General features: G+C 43.0%; 7 protein-coding genes across 7 annotated transcripts; all 7 read left to right on the top strand.

Moving 5' to 3' along the window:
- Positions 1–975: 975 nt before the first annotated feature.
- LOC139474775 (uncharacterized) lies at positions 976–1467 on the top strand. The gene is made up of 2 exons (XM_071257901.1): positions 976–1116; positions 1150–1467. The coding sequence occupies exons 1-2, from the start codon at positions 976–978 to the stop codon at positions 1465–1467; spliced, it is 459 nt and encodes a 152-aa protein (XP_071114002.1).
- A 2307-nt stretch (positions 1468–3774) lies between these two features.
- On the top strand, positions 3775–4266 carry LOC139474922 (protein FAM9A-like). Its single transcript, XM_071258116.1, has one exon. It carries the CDS (start codon positions 3775–3777, stop codon positions 4264–4266), a length of 492 nt encoding a protein of 163 aa, XP_071114217.1.
- Positions 4267–6573: 2307 nt separating this feature from the next.
- Positions 6574–7065, top strand: LOC139474923 (protein FAM9A-like). The gene has a single exon (XM_071258117.1). It carries the CDS (start codon positions 6574–6576, stop codon positions 7063–7065), a length of 492 nt encoding a protein of 163 aa, XP_071114218.1.
- A 2307-nt stretch (positions 7066–9372) lies between these two features.
- On the top strand, positions 9373–9864 carry LOC139474924 (protein FAM9A-like). The gene has a single exon (XM_071258118.1). It carries the CDS (start codon positions 9373–9375, stop codon positions 9862–9864), a length of 492 nt encoding a protein of 163 aa, XP_071114219.1.
- A 2307-nt stretch (positions 9865–12171) lies between these two features.
- LOC139474777 (uncharacterized) lies at positions 12172–12663 on the top strand. Its single transcript, XM_071257903.1, has 2 exons — positions 12172–12312; positions 12346–12663. Exons 1-2 carry the CDS (start codon positions 12172–12174, stop codon positions 12661–12663), a joined length of 459 nt encoding a protein of 152 aa, XP_071114004.1.
- A 2307-nt stretch (positions 12664–14970) lies between these two features.
- Positions 14971–15462, top strand: LOC139474776 (uncharacterized). Its single transcript, XM_071257902.1, has 2 exons — positions 14971–15111; positions 15145–15462. Exons 1-2 carry the CDS (start codon positions 14971–14973, stop codon positions 15460–15462), a joined length of 459 nt encoding a protein of 152 aa, XP_071114003.1.
- A 2307-nt stretch (positions 15463–17769) lies between these two features.
- LOC139474926 (protein FAM9A-like) lies at positions 17770–18261 on the top strand. The gene has a single exon (XM_071258120.1). The coding sequence runs from the start codon at positions 17770–17772 to the stop codon at positions 18259–18261; it is 492 nt and encodes a 163-aa protein (XP_071114221.1).
- Positions 18262–19784: the final 1523 nt, after the last annotated feature.

The raw sequence follows: 19784 nt of genomic DNA, 5'->3' as shown, positions 1-19784 counted from the left end.
TCAGCTTTCACCCTGTTTTATTGTAGAAAATTATGAGACTTTGAAATTATTCGGGCAGGTATTCAAGCTTTGAAATATATCACACACTTGAAAAATCCAACTTCACATAAAGTTTGATTATGAATAGATGAATAATTAGCTTCCCACAACCTCTGCTTTTAAAGACGTATTTGACATACGTTGATAAACGTCCTTTGACTCCAAGTCATGGTAGCTCAGTAGACTCAGTACTTGCACCCAACGAAATTCTAAAGGTCAGCATTTATCCTTCATTTAAAATATTCTATCTCCATTCAAGTTTTTCACAAAACGGTCTGTAGCTGTAATTGCATTGGATGAACCACTAAATCTATCATGCTTCCTGGCAGTGAGATAGCCACAGGGTGCCAGGTTAGGTCACAAATACACAGTTTGCATTTAATAATTATGCAGGAAGATATGCCTAATACAGAGAGGCAGGTGGCAGTGTCGTATGTGATATTACAAAATAGAGATTCATTCTTCACGCTCTAAAGTTGTAAAAAGTCTCATTGGAATTTTATTTACTAAAATTTTCCAATGTGGGCATTTACATTCAACATCCTGATTTCCTGTACCACATGTATATAAGGCGGTGTGAATCCCAAAAGAGACATTTAAATTGCTTATTCTGTCGTGGATAAACAACGTAACTGACAGGATGCGCCTTCTTAACGTTGCAGTTGTTGTAGTCTTGGGTAAGTGTGCCTTATCTGATGAGAATTCGCAATCTTAAACTTTGTAATAATCAACTTTATTAGCTCTTGCTGAGTTTTAAGTGGCTTTTCGATTTGCTGACAACGTAATGAATAGGATAGTTTCTACCATGGTCTAAACTGTATCAGGAATGGTGGAAGGATTTTGTGTGTGTGTGTGTATCCTGTCATATATGACCACTTATGTATTGTTGTTTCTGTACATTCTTCACAGTCTTCCTTGGCTCCGCCCTTGGTGGCCATGGTGGTGGTGGTGGCGGCCATGGAGGCGGAGGCCACGGAGGCGGAGGCGGAGGCGGCCACGGTGGTGGTGGTGGTGGTCACGGAGGCGGCGGTCACGGTGGTGGAGGTCACGGAGGTGGTGGCCATGGAGGAGGAGGAGGTGGACACGGAGGTGGTGGCCATGGAGGAGGAGGAGGAGGACACGGAGGTGGTGGCCATGGAGGAGGAGGAGGAGGACACGGAGGTGGTGGCCACGGAGGAGGTGGTCACGGAGGAGGTGGTCATGGAGGTGGTGGTCATGGAGGCGGACACCACGGTTAAAAGATTCAAGGATCATCATATTCACATCAAGTGCTGGACATTTGATATCATATTTGTCGATTGCACTCACCATGCTGCATCCATTCATTCTGTCTATTTCTCAACGAGTACAAATAAAGCTGTGGTTTATATTGTAAATATATCTTTGGTTATATTTTCTTCAAGTACAATCAAATTCAAGATTGTATGAGCTAGTTTCCCTACTTACTTTTCAGTGTCCTGCATAGTGATTGTCACTTTGGAATCATTCCCACCAAGGTTAGGAACCTCGAAGGCCTGCCAATAAACCTATACACATGTTGAACAAAGCAAGTAGACTGTTTCTGTCCGAAAATGCATGAAGTCCCATTTAGTATCGTACTATCATTATGGCCTCTAAACGTCCACCTGGCTTATAATTACAGCCGTGTGCATGTCCAAATAAAACTGTGGCACGTGCCTCAATGCACTCATGCAATGCCGATAGAATTAAGAGCTTATACAGTTGAGCAGCGATCCACCAATACAACGGCACGATCTCAAGAGAAAGCCCACTCTAAACCAAATCCAATTGGTTTGTTTTCTGTTTTTTTCAAGAGTCCAGCGCAATATGAATGGTCAAGGAGCAGATTCGCTCTAAGATAGACTAGGCCCGAGACCACAGTTACGTCCCCTAAGTTTTACCATGACCCGGAAGGTAAATAGGAGAATATAGTCCCCCGTTTGAATGGCTTGTTGAGTCTGTGTCAGATATGTTTGGAGTGACTTGTGATAGCTTAAATGCAAGATTGGACATTGTATTGTGTTGGTAATTTGTTTTGATCCAAAATGTGTGCATGATATTGACTCGAACTTCCCATGATTTGACCCCCAGTTGAAGGCCGATGGGTGTGTTTCGGCTCGATACTTTCAGTGACCGTTGTTGACAGCGTTTACTTGGAAGTCGAGCTGGTGGACCCAGACTGGTATTTTGCTGTTCAAATGATAAGTAACAGGTTAGTCAGCAAGGGCGATATTAATCAGTATGAATTGGCATGCCACTGTAGATAGCAAAGAATGACGAATAATTGTGCTCTGACGCCAGATGAATGTTCATCTCTGGTGCTGTAGCTTGGTGGGTGGGTGTGGGTAATGCTTGGCAGGAAGGGGGTCATACATGGGTCATAGATTGACGGTTGAAGCCCCTAGTGCCTGTCATAAACTACCACCACATCCATGTTCCTGCGGAGATAGTGGTTTCATCAGGTATTCGTGTGATGGATAAGTATATCCTGTCCACATGTGGTGTTCGAAAGCTGAGATTTGACCACTCTTTAGAAAATGTTCATGCATTTCATCATTGTTTAGTGTTTGGGCCAGTTACGAAATAGCATAAAATGTGACGTGAACTTTCTCTCCCAAACACTCCCAAACACACACATATACACACACGAGATAAACTTAGATGGAAGAGTTCCTTTGAAAAGTAATGTGGGCAGGGATGGAATGATTTCCCTGTGTTCATTCGTGTGTTATAGGCCAGAAAACCAAAGAGCGTATATCATCAGCTTTCACCCTGTTTTATTGTAGAAAATTATGAGACTTTGAAATTATTCGGGCAGGTATTCAAGCTTTGAAATATATCACACACTTGAAAAATCCAACTTCACATAAAGTTTGATTATGAATAGATGAATAATTAGCTTCCCACAACCTCTGCTTTTAAAGACGTATTTGACATACGTTGATAAACGTCCTTTGACTCCAAGTCATGGTAGCTCAGTAGACTCAGTACTTGCACCCAACGAAATTCTAAAGGTCAGCATTTATCCTTCATTTAAAATATTCTATCTCCATTCAAGTTTTTCACAAAACGGTCTGTAGCTGTAATTGCATTGGATGAACCACTAAATCTATCATGCTTCCTGGCAGTGAGATAGCCACAGGGTGCCAGGTTAGGTCACAAATACACAGTTTGCATTTAATAATTATGCAGGAAGATATGCCTAATACAGAGAGGCAGGTGGCAGTGTCGTATGTGATATTACAAAATAGAGATTCATTCTTCACGCTCTAAAGTTGTAAAAAGTCTCATTGGAATTTTATTTACTAAAATTTTCCAATGTGGGCATTTACATTCAACATCCTGATTTCCTGTACCACATGTATATAAGGCGGTGTGAATCCCAAAAGAGACATTTAAATTGCTTATTCTGTCGTGGATAAACAACGTAACTGACAGGATGCGCCTTCTTAACGTTGCAGTTGTTGTAGTCTTGGGTAAGTGTGCCTTATCTGATGAGAATTCGCAATCTTAAACTTTGTAATAATCAACTTTATTAGCTCTTGCTGAGTTTTAAGTGGCTTTTCGATTTGCTGACAACGTAATGAATAGGATAGTTTCTACCATGGTCTAAACTGTATCAGGAATGGTGGAAGGATTTTGTGTGTGTGTGTGTATCCTGTCATATATGACCACTTATGTATTGTTGTTTCTGTACATTCTTCACAGTCTTCCTTGGCTCCGCCCTTGGTGGCCATGGTGGTGGTGGTGGCGGCCATGGAGGCGGAGGCCACGGAGGCGGAGGCGGAGGCGGCCACGGTGGTGGTGGTGGTGGTCACGGAGGCGGCGGTCACGGTGGTGGAGGTCACGGAGGTGGTGGCCATGGAGGAGGAGGAGGAGGACACGGAGGTGGTGGCCATGGAGGAGGAGGAGGAGGACACGGAGGTGGTGGCCATGGAGGAGGAGGAGGAGGACACGGAGGTGGTGGCCACGGAGGAGGTGGTCACGGAGGAGGTGGTCATGGAGGTGGTGGTCATGGAGGCGGACACCACGGTTAAAAGATTCAAGGATCATCATATTCACATCAAGTGCTGGACATTTGATATCATATTTGTCGATTGCACTCACCATGCTGCATCCATTCATTCTGTCTATTTCTCAACGAGTACAAATAAAGCTGTGGTTTATATTGTAAATATATCTTTGGTTATATTTTCTTCAAGTACAATCAAATTCAAGATTGTATGAGCTAGTTTCCCTACTTACTTTTCAGTGTCCTGCATAGTGATTGTCACTTTGGAATCATTCCCACCAAGGTTAGGAACCTCGAAGGCCTGCCAATAAACCTATACACATGTTGAACAAAGCAAGTAGACTGTTTCTGTCCGAAAATGCATGAAGTCCCATTTAGTATCGTACTATCATTATGGCCTCTAAACGTCCACCTGGCTTATAATTACAGCCGTGTGCATGTCCAAATAAAACTGTGGCACGTGCCTCAATGCACTCATGCAATGCCGATAGAATTAAGAGCTTATACAGTTGAGCAGCGATCCACCAATACAACGGCACGATCTCAAGAGAAAGCCCACTCTAAACCAAATCCAATTGGTTTGTTTTCTGTTTTTTTCAAGAGTCCAGCGCAATATGAATGGTCAAGGAGCAGATTCTCTCTAAGATAGACTAGGCCCGAGACCACAGTTACGTCCCCTAAGTTTTACCATGACCCGGAAGGTAAATAGGAGAATATAGTCCCCCGTTTGAATGGCTTGTTGAGTCTGTGTCAGATATGTTTGGAGTGACTTGTGATAGCTTAAATGCAAGATTGGACATTGTATTGTGTTGGTAATTTGTTTTGATCCAAAATGTGTGCATGATATTGACTCGAACTTCCCATGATTTGACCCCCAGTTGAAGGCCGATGGGTGTGTTTCGGCTCGATACTTTCAGTGACCGTTGTTGACAGCGTTTACTTGGAAGTCGAGCTGGTGGACCCAGACTGGTATTTTGCTGTTCAAATGATAAGTAACAGGTTAGTCAGCAAGGGCGATATTAATCAGTATGAATTGGCATGCCACTGTAGATAGCAAAGAATGACGAATAATTGTGCTCTGACGCCAGATGAATGTTCATCTCTGGTGCTGTAGCTTGGTGGGTGGGTGTGGGTAATGCTTGGCAGGAAGGGGGTCATACATGGGTCATAGATTGACGGTTGAAGCCCCTAGTGCCTGTCATAAACTACCACCACATCCATGTTCCTGCGGAGATAGTGGTTTCATCAGGTATTCGTGTGATGGATAAGTATATCCTGTCCACATGTGGTGTTCGAAAGCTGAGATTTGACCACTCTTTAGAAAATGTTCATGCATTTCATCATTGTTTAGTGTTTGGGCCAGTTACGAAATAGCATAAAATGTGACGTGAACTTTCTCTCCCAAACACTCCCAAACACACACATATACACACACGAGATAAACTTAGATGGAAGAGTTCCTTTGAAAAGTAATGTGGGCAGGGATGGAATGATTTCCCTGTGTTCATTCGTGTGTTATAGGCCAGAAAACCAAAGAGCGTATATCATCAGCTTTCACCCTGTTTTATTGTAGAAAATTATGAGACTTTGAAATTATTCGGGCAGGTATTCAAGCTTTGAAATATATCACACACTTGAAAAATCCAACTTCACATAAAGTTTGATTATGAATAGATGAATAATTAGCTTCCCACAACCTCTGCTTTTAAAGACGTATTTGACATACGTTGATAAACGTCCTTTGACTCCAAGTCATGGTAGCTCAGTAGACTCAGTACTTGCACCCAACGAAATTCTAAAGGTCAGCATTTATCCTTCATTTAAAATATTCTATCTCCATTCACGTTTTTCACAAAACGGTCTGTAGCTGTAATTGCATTGGATGAACCACTAAATCTATCATGCTTCCTGGCAGTGAGATAGCCACAGGGTGCCAGGTTAGGTCACAAATACACAGTTTGCATTTAATAATTATGCAGGAAGATATGCCTAATACAGAGAGGCAGGTGGCAGTGTCGTATGTGATATTACAAAATAGAGATTCATTCTTCACGCTCTAAAGTTGTAAAAAGTCTCATTGGAATTTTATTTACTAAAATTTTCCAATGTGGGCATTTACATTCAACATCCTGATTTCCTGTACCACATGTATATAAGGCGGTGTGAATCCCAAAAGAGACATTTAAATTGCTTATTCTGTCGTGGATAAACAACGTAACTGACAGGATGCGCCTTCTTAACGTTGCAGTTGTTGTAGTCTTGGGTAAGTGTGCCTTATCTGATGAGAATTCGCAATCTTAAACTTTGTAATAATCAACTTTATTAGCTCTTGCTGAGTTTTAAGTGGCTTTTCGATTTGCTGACAACGTAATGAATAGGATAGTTTCTACCATGGTCTAAACTGTATCAGGAATGGTGGAAGGATTTTGTGTGTGTGTGTGTATCCTGTCATATATGACCACTTATGTATTGTTGTTTCTGTACATTCTTCACAGTCTTCCTTGGCTCCGCCCTTGGTGGCCATGGTGGTGGTGGTGGCGGCCATGGAGGCGGAGGCCACGGAGGCGGAGGCGGAGGCGGCCACGGTGGTGGTGGTGGTGGTCACGGAGGCGGCGGTCACGGTGGTGGAGGTCACGGAGGTGGTGGCCATGGAGGAGGAGGAGGAGGACACGGAGGTGGTGGCCATGGAGGAGGAGGAGGAGGACACGGAGGTGGTGGCCATGGAGGAGGAGGAGGAGGACACGGAGGTGGTGGCCACGGAGGAGGTGGTCACGGAGGAGGTGGTCATGGAGGTGGTGGTCATGGAGGCGGACACCACGGTTAAAAGATTCAAGGATCATCATATTCACATCAAGTGCTGGACATTTGATATCATATTTGTCGATTGCACTCACCATGCTGCATCCATTCATTCTGTCTATTTCTCAACGAGTACAAATAAAGCTGTGGTTTATATTGTAAATATATCTTTGGTTATATTTTCTTCAAGTACAATCAAATTCAAGATTGTATGAGCTAGTTTCCCTACTTACTTTTCAGTGTCCTGCATAGTGATTGTCACTTTGGAATCATTCCCACCAAGGTTAGGAACCTCGAAGGCCTGCCAATAAACCTATACACATGTTGAACAAAGCAAGTAGACTGTTTCTGTCCGAAAATGCATGAAGTCCCATTTAGTATCGTACTATCATTATGGCCTCTAAACGTCCACCTGGCTTATAATTACAGCCGTGTGCATGTCCAAATAAAACTGTGGCACGTGCCTCAATGCACTCATGCAATGCCGATAGAATTAAGAGCTTATACAGTTGAGCAGCGATCCACCAATACAACGGCACGATCTCAAGAGAAAGCCCACTCTAAACCAAATCCAATTGGTTTGTTTTCTGTTTTTTTCAAGAGTCCAGCGCAATATGAATGGTCAAGGAGCAGATTCGCTCTAAGATAGACTAGGCCCGAGACCACAGTTACGTCCCTTAAGTTTTACCATGACCCGGAAGGTAAATAGGAGAATATAGTCCCCCGTTTGAATGGCTTGTTGAGTCTGTGTCAGATATGTTTGGAGTGACTTGTGATAGCTTAAATGCAAGATTGGACATTGTATTGTGTTGGTAATTTGTTTTGATCCAAAATGTGTGCATGATATTGACTCGAACTTCCCATGATTTGACCCCCAGTTGAAGGCCGATGGGTGTGTTTCGGCTCGATACTTTCAGTGACCGTTGTTGACAGCGTTTACTTGGAAGTCGAGCTGGTGGACCCAGACTGGTATTTTGCTGTTCAAATGATAAGTAACAGGTTAGTCAGCAAGGGCGATATTAATCAGTATGAATTGGCATGCCACTGTAGATAGCAAAGAATGACGAATAATTGTGCTCTGACGCCAGATGAATGTTCATCTCTGGTGCTGTAGCTTGGTGGGTGGGTGTGGGTAATGCTTGGCAGGAAGGGGGTCATACATGGGTCATAGATTGACGGTTGAAGCCCCTAGTGCCTGTCATAAACTACCACCACATCCATGTTCCTGCGGAGATAGTGGTTTCATCAGGTATTCGTGTGATGGATAAGTATATCCTGTCCACATGTGGTGTTCGAAAGCTGAGATTTGACCACTCTTTAGAAAATGTTCATGCATTTCATCATTGTTTAGTGTTTGGGCCAGTTACGAAATAGCATAAAATGTGACGTGAACTTTCTCTCCCAAACACTCCCAAACACACACATATACACACACGAGATAAACTTAGATGGAAGAGTTCCTTTGAAAAGTAATGTGGGCAGGGATGGAATGATTTCCCTGTGTTCATTCGTGTGTTATAGGCCAGAAAACCAAAGAGCGTATATCATCAGCTTTCACCCTGTTTTATTGTAGAAAATTATGAGACTTTGAAATTATTCGGGCAGGTATTCAAGCTTTGAAATATATCACACACTTGAAAAATCCAACTTCACATAAAGTTTGATTATGAATAGATGAATAATTAGCTTCCCACAACCTCTGCTTTTAAAGACGTATTTGACATACGTTGATAAACGTCCTTTGACTCCAAGTCATGGTAGCTCAGTAGACTCAGTACTTGCACCCAACGAAATTCTAAAGGTCAGCATTTATCCTTCATTTAAAATATTCTATCTCCATTCACGTTTTTCACAAAACGGTCTGTAGCTGTAATTGCATTGGATGAACCACTAAATCTATCATGCTTCCTGGCAGTGAGATAGCCACAGGGTGCCAGGTTAGGTCACAAATACACAGTTTGCATTTAATAATTATGCAGGAAGATATGCCTAATACAGAGAGGCAGGTGGCAGTGTCGTATGTGATATTACAAAATAGAGATTCATTCTTCACGCTCTAAAGTTGTAAAAAGTCTCATTGGAATTTTATTTACTAAAATTTTCCAATGTGGGCATTTACATTCAACATCCTGATTTCCTGTACCACATGTATATAAGGCGGTGTGAATCCCAAAAGAGACATTTAAATTGCTTATTCTGTCGTGGATAAACAACGTAACTGACAGGATGCGCCTTCTTAACGTTGCAGTTGTTGTAGTCTTGGGTAAGTGTGCCTTATCTGATGAGAATTCGCAATCTTAAACTTTGTAATAATCAACTTTATTAGCTCTTGCTGAGTTTTAAGTGGCTTTTCGATTTGCTGACAACGTAATGAATAGGATAGTTTCTACCATGGTCTAAACTGTATCAGGAATGGTGGAGGGATTTTGTGTGTGTGTGTGTATCCTGTCATATATGACCACTTATGTATTGTTGTTTCTGTACATTCTTCACAGTCTTCCTTGGCTCCGCCCTTGGTGGCCATGGTGGTGGTGGTGGCGGCCATGGAGGCGGAGGCCACGGAGGCGGAGGCGGAGGCGGCCACGGTGGTGGTGGTGGTGGTCACGGAGGCGGCGGTCACGGTGGTGGAGGTCACGGAGGTGGTGGCCATGGAGGAGGAGGAGGAGGACACGGAGGTGGTGGCCATGGAGGAGGAGGAGGAGGACACGGAGGTGGTGGCCATGGAGGAGGAGGAGGAGGACACGGAGGTGGTGGCCACGGAGGAGGTGGTCACGGAGGAGGTGGTCATGGAGGTGGTGGTCATGGAGGCGGACACCACGGTTAAAAGATTCAAGGATCATCATATTCACATCAAGTGCTGGACATTTGATATCATATTTGTCGATTGCACTCACCATGCTGCATCCATTCATTCTGTCTATTTCTCAACGAGTACAAATAAAGCTGTGGTTTATATTGTAAATATATCTTTGGTTATATTTTCTTCAAGTACAATCAAATTCAAGATTGTATGAGCTAGTTTCCCTACTTACTTTTCAGTGTCCTGCATAGTGATTGTCACTTTGGAATCATTCCCACCAAGGTTAGGAACCTCGAAGGCCTGCCAATAAACCTATACACATGTTGAACAAAGCAAGTAGACTGTTTCTGTCCGAAAATGCATGAAGTCCCATTTAGTATCGTACTATCATTATGGCCTCTAAACGTCCACCTGGCTTATAATTACAGCCGTGTGCATGTCCAAATAAAACTGTGGCACGTGCCTCAATGCACTCATGCAATGCCGATAGAATTAAGAGCTTATACAGTTGAGCAGCGATCCACCAATACAACGGCACGATCTCAAGAGAAAGCCCACTCTAAACCAAATCCAATTGGTTTGTTTTCTGTTTTTTTCAAGAGTCCAGCGCAATATGAATGGTCAAGGAGCAGATTCGCTCTAAGATAGACTAGGCCCGAGACCACAGTTACGTCCCCTAAGTTTTACCATGACCCGGAAGGTAAATAGGAGAATATAGTCCCCCGTTTGAATGGCTTGTTGAGTCTGTGTCAGATATGTTTGGAGTGACTTGTGATAGCTTAAATGCAAGATTGGACATTGTATTGTGTTGGTAATTTGTTTTGATCCAAAATGTGTGCATGATATTGACTCGAACTTCCCATGATTTGACCCCCAGTTGAAGGCCGATGGGTGTGTTTCGGCTCGATACTTTCAGTGACCGTTGTTGACAGCGTTTACTTGGAAGTCGAGCTGGTGGACCCAGACTGGTATTTTGCTGTTCAAATGATAAGTAACAGGTTAGTCAGCAAGGGCGATATTAATCAGTATGAATTGGCATGCCACTGTAGATAGCAAAGAATGACGAATAATTGTGCTCTGACGCCAGATGAATGTTCATCTCTGGTGCTGTAGCTTGGTGGGTGGGTGTGGGTAATGCTTGGCAGGAAGGGGGTCATACATGGGTCATAGATTGACGGTTGAAGCCCCTAGTGCCTGTCATAAACTACCACCACATCCATGTTCCTGCGGAGATAGTGGTTTCATCAGGTATTCGTGTGATGGATAAGTATATCCTGTCCACATGTGGTGTTCGAAAGCTGAGATTTGACCACTCTTTAGAAAATGTTCATGCATTTCATCATTGTTTAGTGTTTGGGCCAGTTACGAAATAGCATAAAATGTGACGTGAACTTTCTCTCCCAAACACTCCCAAACACACACATATACACACACGAGATAAACTTAGATGGAAGAGTTCCTTTGAAAAGTAATGTGGGCAGGGATGGAATGATTTCCCTGTGTTCATTCGTGTGTTATAGGCCAGAAAACCAAAGAGCGTATATCATCAGCTTTCACCCTGTTTTATTGTAGAAAATAATGAGACTTTGAAATTATTCGGGCAGGTATTCAAACTTTGAAATATATCACACACTTGAAAAATCCAACTTCACATAAAGTTTGATTATGAATAGATGAATAATTAGCTTCCCACAACCTCTGCTTTTAAAGACGTATTTGACATACGTTGATAAACGTCCTTTGACTCCAAGTCATGGTAGCTCAGTAGACTCAGTACTTGCACCCAACGAAATTCTAAAGGTCAGCATTTATCCTTCATTTAAAATATTCTATCTCCATTCACGTTTTTCACAAAACGGTCTGTAGCTGTAATTGCATTGGATGAACCACTAAATCTATCATGCTTCCTGGCAGTGAGATAGCCACAGGGTGCCAGGTTAGGTCACAAATACACAGTTTGCATTTAATAATTATGCAGGAAGATATGCCTAATACAGAGAGGCAGGTGGCAGTGTCGTATGTGATATTACAAAATAGAGATTCATTCTTCACGCTCTAAAGTTGTAAAAAGTCTCATTGGAATTTTATTTACTAAAATTTTCCAATGTGGGCATTTACATTCAACATCCTGATTTCCTGTACCACATGTATATAAGGCGGTGTGAATCCCAAAAGAGACATTTAAATTGCTTATTCTGTCGTGGATAAACAACGTAACTGACAGGATGCGCCTTCTTAACGTTGCAGTTGTTGTAGTCTTGGGTAAGTGTGCCTTATCTGATGAGAATTCGCAATCTTAAACTTTGTAATAATCAACTTTATTAGCTCTTGCTGAGTTTTAAGTGGCTTTTCGATTTGCTGACAACGTAATGAATAGGATAGTTTCTACCATGGTCTAAACTGTATCAGGAATGGTGGAAGGATTTTGTGTGTGTGTGTGTATCCTGTCATATATGACCACTTATGTATTGTTGTTTCTGTACATTCTTCACAGTCTTCCTTGGCTCCGCCCTTGGTGGCCATGGTGGTGGTGGTGGCGGCCATGGAGGCGGAGGCCACGGAGGCGGAGGCGGAGGCGGCCACGGTGGTGGTGGTGGTGGTCACGGAGGCGGCGGTCACGGTGGTGGAGGTCACGGAGGTGGTGGCCATGGAGGAGGAGGAGGTGGACACGGAGGTGGTGGCCATGGAGGAGGAGGAGGAGGACACGGAGGTGGTGGCCATGGAGGAGGAGGAGGAGGACACGGAGGTGGTGGCCACGGAGGAGGTGGTCACGGAGGAGGTGGTCATGGAGGTGGTGGTCATGGAGGCGGACACCACGGTTAAAAGATTCAAGGATCATCATATTCACATCAAGTGCTGGACATTTGATATCATATTTGTCGATTGCACTCACCATGCTGCATCCATTCATTCTGTCTATTTCTCAACGAGTACAAATAAAGCTGTGGTTTATATTGTAAATATATCTTTGGTTATATTTTCTTCAAGTACAATCAAATTCAAGATTGTATGAGCTAGTTTCCCTACTTACTTTTCAGTGTCCTGCATAGTGATTGTCACTTTGGAATCATTCCCACCAAGGTTAGGAACCTCGAAGGCCTGCCAATAAACCTATACACATGTTGAACAAAGCAAGTAGACTGTTTCTGTCCGAAAATGCATGAAGTCCCATTTAGTATCGTACTATCATTATGGCCTCTAAACGTCCACCTGGCTTATAATTACAGCCGTGTGCATGTCCAAATAAAACTGTGGCACGTGCCTCAATGCACTCATGCAATGCCGATAGAATTAAGAGCTTATACAGTTGAGCAGCGATCCACCAATACAACGGCACGATCTCAAGAGAAAGCCCACTCTAAACCAAATCCAATTGGTTTGTTTTCTGTTTTTTTCAAGAGTCCAGCGCAATATGAATGGTCAAGGAGCAGATTCTCTCTAAGATAGACTAGGCCCGAGACCACAGTTACGTCCCCTAAGTTTTACCATGACCCGGAAGGTAAATAGGAGAATATAGTCCCCCGTTTGAATGGCTTGTTGAGTCTGTGTCAGATATGTTTGGAGTGACTTGTGATAGCTTAAATGCAAGATTGGACATTGTATTGTGTTGGTAATTTGTTTTGATCCAAAATGTGTGCATGATATTGACTCGAACTTCCCATGATTTGACCCCCAGTTGAAGGCCGATGGGTGTGTTTCGGCTCGATACTTTCAGTGACCGTTGTTGACAGCGTTTACTTGGAAGTCGAGCTGGTGGACCCAGACTGGTATTTTGCTGTTCAAATGATAAGTAACAGGTTAGTCAGCAAGGGCGATATTAATCAGTATGAATTGGCATGCCACTGTAGATAGCAAAGAATGACGAATAATTGTGCTCTGACGCCAGATGAATGTTCATCTCTGGTGCTGTAGCTTGGTGGGTGGGTGTGGGTAATGCTTGGCAGGAAGGGGGTCATACATGGGTCATAGACTGACGGTTGAAGCCCCTAGTGCCTGTCATAAACTACCACCACATCCATGTTCCTGCGGAGATAGTGGTTTCATCAGGTATTCGTGTGATGGATAAGTATATCCTGTCCACATGTGGTGTTCGAAAGCTGAGATTTGACCACTCTTTAGAAAATGTTCATGCATTTCATCATTGTTTAGTGTTTGGGCCAGTTACGAAATAGCATAAAATGTGACGTGAACTTTCTCTCCCAAACACTCCCAAACACACACATATACACACACGAGATAAACGTAGATGGAAGAGTTCCTTTGAAAAGTAATGTGGGCAGGGATGGAATGATTTCCCTGTGTTCATTCGTGTGTTATAGGCCAGAAAACCAAAGAGCGTATATCATCAGCTTTCACCCTGTTTTATTGTAGAAAATAATGAGACTTTGAAATTATTCGGGCAGGTATTCAAACTTTGAAATATATCACACACTTGAAAAATCCAACTTCACATAAAGTTTGATTATGAATAGATGAATAATTAGCTTCCCACAACCTCTGCTTTTAAAGACGTATTTGACATACGTTGATAAACGTCCTTTGACTCCAAGTCATGGTAGCTCAGTAGACTCAGTACTTGCACCCAACGAAATTCTAAAGGTCAGCATTTATCCTTCATTTAAAATATTCTATCTCCATTCAAGTTTTTCACAAAACGGTCTGTAGCTGTAATTGCATTGGATGAACCACTAAATCTATCATGCTTCCTGGCAGTGAGATAGCCACAGGGTGCCAGGTTAGGTCACAAATACACAGTTTGCATTTAATAATTATGCAGGAAGATATGCCTAATACAGAGAGGCAGGTGGCAGTGTCGTATGTGATATTACAAAATAGAGATTCATTCTTCACGCTCTAAAGTTGTAAAAAGTCTCATTGGAATTTTATTTACTAAAATCTTCCAATGTGGGCATTTACATTCAACATCCTGATTTCCTGTACCACATGTATATAAGGCGGTGTGAATCCCAAAAGAGACATTTAAATTGTTTATTCTCTCGTGGATAAACAACGTAACTGACAGGATGCGCCTTCTTAACGTTGCAGTTGTTGTAGTCTTGGGTAAGTGTGCCTTATCTGATGAGAATTCGCAATCTTAAACTTTGTAATAATCAACTTTATTAGCTCTTGCTGAGTTTTAAGTGGCTTTTCGATTTGCTGACAACGTAATGAATAGGATAGTTTCTACCATGGTCTAAACTGTATCAGGAATGGTGGAAGGATTTTGTGTGTGTGTGTGTATCCTGTCATATATGACCACTTATGTATTGTTGTTTCTGTACATTCTTCACAGTCTTCCTTGGCTCCGCCCTTGGTGGCCATGGTGGTGGTGGTGGCGGCCATGGAGGCGGAGGCCACGGAGGCGGAGGCGGAGGCGGCCACGGTGGTGGTGGTGGTGGTCACGGAGGCGGCGGTCACGGTGGTGGAGGTCACGGAGGTGGTGGCCATGGAGGAGGAGGAGGTGGACACGGAGGTGGTGGCCATGGAGGAGGAGGAGGAGGACACGGAGGTGGTGGCCATGGAGGAGGAGGAGGAGGACACGGAGGTGGTGGCCACGGAGGAGGTGGTCACGGAGGAGGTGGTCATGGAGGTGGTGGTCATGGAGGCGGACACCACGGTTAAAAGATTCAAGGATCATCATATTCACATCAAGTGCTGGACATTTGATATCATATTTGTCGATTGCACTCACCATGCTGCATCCATTCATTCTGTCTATTTCTCAACGAGTACAAATAAAGCTGTGGTTTATATTGTAAATATATCTTTGGTTATATTTTCTTCAAGTACAATCAAATTCAAGATTGTATGAGCTAGTTTCCCTACTTACTTTTCAGTGTCCTGCATAGTGATTGTCACTTTGGAATCATTCCCACCAAGGTTAGGAACCTCGAAGGCCTGCCAATAAACCTATACACATGTTGAACAAAGCAAGTAGACTGTTTCTGTCCGAAAATGCATGAAGTCCCATTTAGTATCGTACTATCATTATGGCCTCTAAACGTCCACCTGGCTTATAATTACAGCCGTGTGCATGTCCAAATAAAACTGTGGCACGTGCCTCAATGCACTCATGCAATGCCGATAGAATTAAGAGCTTATACAGTTGAGCAGCGATCCACCAATACAACGGCACGATCTCAAGAGAAAGCCCACTCTAAACCAAATCCAATTGGTTTGTTTTCTGTTTTTTTCAAGAGTCCAGCGCAATATGAATGGTCAAGGAGCAGATTCTCTCTAAGATAGACTAGGCCCGAGACCACAGTTACGTCCCCTAAGTTTTACCATGACCCGGAAGGTAAATAGGAGAATATAGTCCCCCGTTTGAATGGCTTGTTGAGTCTGTGTCAGATATGTTTGGAGTGACTTGTGATAGCTTAAATGCAAGATTGGACATTGTATTGTGTTGGTAATTTGTTTTGATCCAAAATGTGTGCATGATATTGACTCGAACTTCCCATGATTTGACCCCCAGTTGAAGGCCGATGGGTGTGTTTCGGCTCGATACTTTCAGTGACCGTTGTTGACAGCGTTTACTTGGAAGTCGAGCTGGTGGACCCAGACTGGTATTTTGCTGTTCAAATGATAAGTAACAGGTTAGTCAGCAAGGGCGATATTAATCAGTATGAATTGGCATGCCACTGTAGATAGCAAAGAATGACGAATAATTGTGCTCTGACGCCAGATGAATGTTCATCTCTGGTGCTGTAGCTTGGTGGGTGGGTGTGGGTAATGCTTGGCAGGAAGGGGGTCATACATGGGTCATAGACTGACGGTTGAAGCCCCTAGTGCCTGTCATAAACTACCACCACATCCATGTTCCTGCGGAGATAGTGGTTTCATCAGGTATTCGTGTGATGGATAAGTATATCCTGTCCACATGTGGTGTTCGAAAGCTGAGATTTGACCACTCTTTAGAAAATGTTCATGCATTTCATCATTGTTTAGTGTTTGGGCCAGTTACGAAATAGCATAAAATGTGACGTGAACTTTCTCTCCCAAACACTCCCAAACACACACATATACACACACGAGATAAACGTAGATGGAAGAGTTCCTTTGAAAAGTAATGTGGGCAGGGATGGAATGATTTCCCTGTGTTCATTCGTGTGTTATAGGCCAGAAAACCAAAGAGCGTATATCATCAGCTTTCACCCTGTTTTATTGTAGAAAATAATGAGACTTTGAAATTATTCGGGCAGGTATTCAAACTTTGAAATATATCACACACTTGAAAAATCCAACTTCACATAAAGTTTGATTATGAATAGATGAATAATTAGCTTCCCACAACCTCTGCTTTTAAAGACGTATTTGACATACGTTGATAAACGTCCTTTGACTCCAAGTCATGGTAGCTCAGTAGACTCAGTACTTGCACCCAACGAAATTCTAAAGGTCAGCATTTATCCTTCATTTAAAATATTCTATCTCCATTCAAGTTTTTCACAAAACGGTCTGTAGCTGTAATTGCATTGGATGAACCACTAAATCTATCATGCTTCCTGGCAGTGAGATAGCCACAGGGTGCCAGGTTAGGTCACAAATACACAGTTTGCATTTAATAATTATGCAGGAAGATATGCCTAATACAGAGAGGCAGGTGGCAGTGTCGTATGTGATATTACAAAATAGAGATTCATTCTTCACGCTCTAAAGTTGTAAAAAGTCTCATTGGAATTTTATTTACTAAAATCTTCCAATGTGGGCATTTACATTCAACATCCTGATTTCCTGTACCACATGTATATAAGGCGGTGTGAATCCCAAAAGAGACATTTAAATTGTTTATTCTCTCGTGGATAAACAACGTAACTGACAGGATGCGCCTTCTTAACGTTGCAGTTGTTGTAGTCTTGGGTAAGTGTGCCTTATCTGATGAGAATTCGCAATCTTAAACTTTGTAATAATCAACTTTATTAGCTCTTGCTTAGTTTTAAGTGGCTTTTCGATTTGCTGACAACGTAATGAATAGGATAGTTTCTACCATGGTCTAAACTGTATCAGGAATGGTGGACGGATTTTGTGTGTGTGTGTGTATCCTGTCATATATGACCACTTATGTATTGTTGTTTCTGTACATTCTTCACAGTCTTCCTTGGCTCCGCCCTTGGTGGCCATGGTGGTGGTGGTGGCGGCCATGGAGGCGGAGGCCACGGAGGCGGAGGCGGAGGCGGCCACGGTGGTGGTGGTGGTGGTCACGGAGGCGGCGGTCACGGTGGTGGAGGTCACGGAGGTGGTGGCCATGGAGGAGGAGGAGGAGGACACGGAGGTGGTGGCCATGGAGGAGGAGGAGGAGGACACGGAGGTGGTGGCCATGGAGGAGGAGGAGGAGGACACGGAGGTGGTGGCCACGGAGGAGGTGGTCACGGAGGAGGTGGTCATGGAGGTGGTGGTCATGGAGGCGGACACCACGGTTAAAAGATTCAAGGATCATCATATTCACATCAAGTGCTGGACATTTGATATCATATTTGTCGATTGCACTCACCATGCTGCATCCATTCATTCTGTCTATTTCTCAACGAGTACAAATAAAGCTGTGGTTTATATTGTAAATATATCTTTGGTTATATTTTCTTCAAGTACAATCAAATTCAAGATTGTATGAGCTAGTTTCCCTACTTACTTTTCAGTGTCCTGCATAGTGATTGTCACTTTGGAATCATTCCCACCAAGGTTAGGAACCTCGAAGGCCTGCCAATAAACCTATACACATGTTGAACAAAGCAAGTAGACTGTTTCTGTCCGAAAATGCATGAAGTCCCATTTAGTATCGTACTATCATTATGGCCTCTAAACGTCCACCTGGCTTATAATTACAGCCGTGTGCATGTCCAAATAAAACTGTGGCACGTGCCTCAATGCACTCATGCAATGCCGATAGAATTAAGAGCTTATACAGTTGAGCAGCGATCCACCAATACAACGGCACGATCTCAAGAGAAAGCCCACTCTAAACCAAATCCAATTGGTTTGTTTTCTGTTTTTTTCAAGAGTCCAGCGCAATATGAATGGTCAAGGAGCAGATTCGCTCTAAGATAGACTAGGCCCGAGACCACAGTTACGTCCCCTAAGTTTTACCATGACCCGGAAGGTAAATAGGAGAATATAGTCCCCCGTTTGAATGGCTTGTTGAGTCTGTGTCAGATATGTTTGGAGTGACTTGTGATAGCTTAAATGCAAGATTGGACATTGTATTGTGTTGGTAATTTGTTTTGATCCAAAATGTGTGCATGATATTGACTCGAACTTCCCATGATTTGACCCCCAGTTGAAGGCCGATGGGTGTGTTTCGGCTCGATACTTTCAGTGACCGTTGTTGACAGCGTTTACTTGGAAGTCGAGCTGGTGGACCCAGACTGGTATTTTGCTGTTCAAATGATAAGTAACAGGTTAGTCAGCAAGGGCGATATTAATCAGTATGAATTGGCATGCCACTGTAGATAGCAAAGAATGACGAATAATTGTGCTCTGACGCCAGATGAATGTTCATCTCTGGTGCTGTAGCTTGGTGGGTGGGTGTGGGTAATGCTTGGCAGGAAGGGGGTCATACATGGGTCATAGATTGACGGTTGAAGCCCCTAGTGCCTGTCATAAACTACCACCACATCCATGTTCCTGCGGAGATAGTGGTTTCATCAGGTATTCGTGTGATGGATAAGTATATCCTGTCCACATGTGGTGTTCGAAAGCTGAGATTTTACCACTCTTTAGAAAATGTTCATGCATTTCATCATTGTTTAGTGTTTGGGCCAGTTACGAAATAGCATAAAATGTGACGTGAACTTTCTCTCCCAAACACTCCCAAACACACACATATACACACACGAGATAAACTTAGATGGAAGAGTTCCTTTGAAAAGTAATGTGGGCAGGGATGGAATGATTTCCCTGTGTTCATTCGTGTGTTATAGGCCAGAAAACCAAAGAGCGTATATCATCAGCTTTCACCCTGTTTTATTGTAGAAAATAATGAGACTTTGAAATTATTCGGGCAGGTATTCAAACTTTGAAATATATCACACACTTGAAAAATCCAACTTCACATAAAGTTTGATTATGAATAGATGAATAATTAGCTTCCCACAACCTCTGCTTTTAAAGACGTATTTGACATACGTTGATAAACGT

This window comes from Haliotis cracherodii, unplaced genomic scaffold (assembly GCF_022045235.1).
Source record: "Haliotis cracherodii isolate W230 unplaced genomic scaffold, xgHalCrac1.p SCAF_3, whole genome shotgun sequence".
NCBI lineage: Eukaryota > Metazoa > Mollusca > Gastropoda > Lepetellida > Haliotidae > Haliotis > Haliotis cracherodii.
This window is presented reverse-complemented; position numbering and strand designations above follow the sequence as displayed.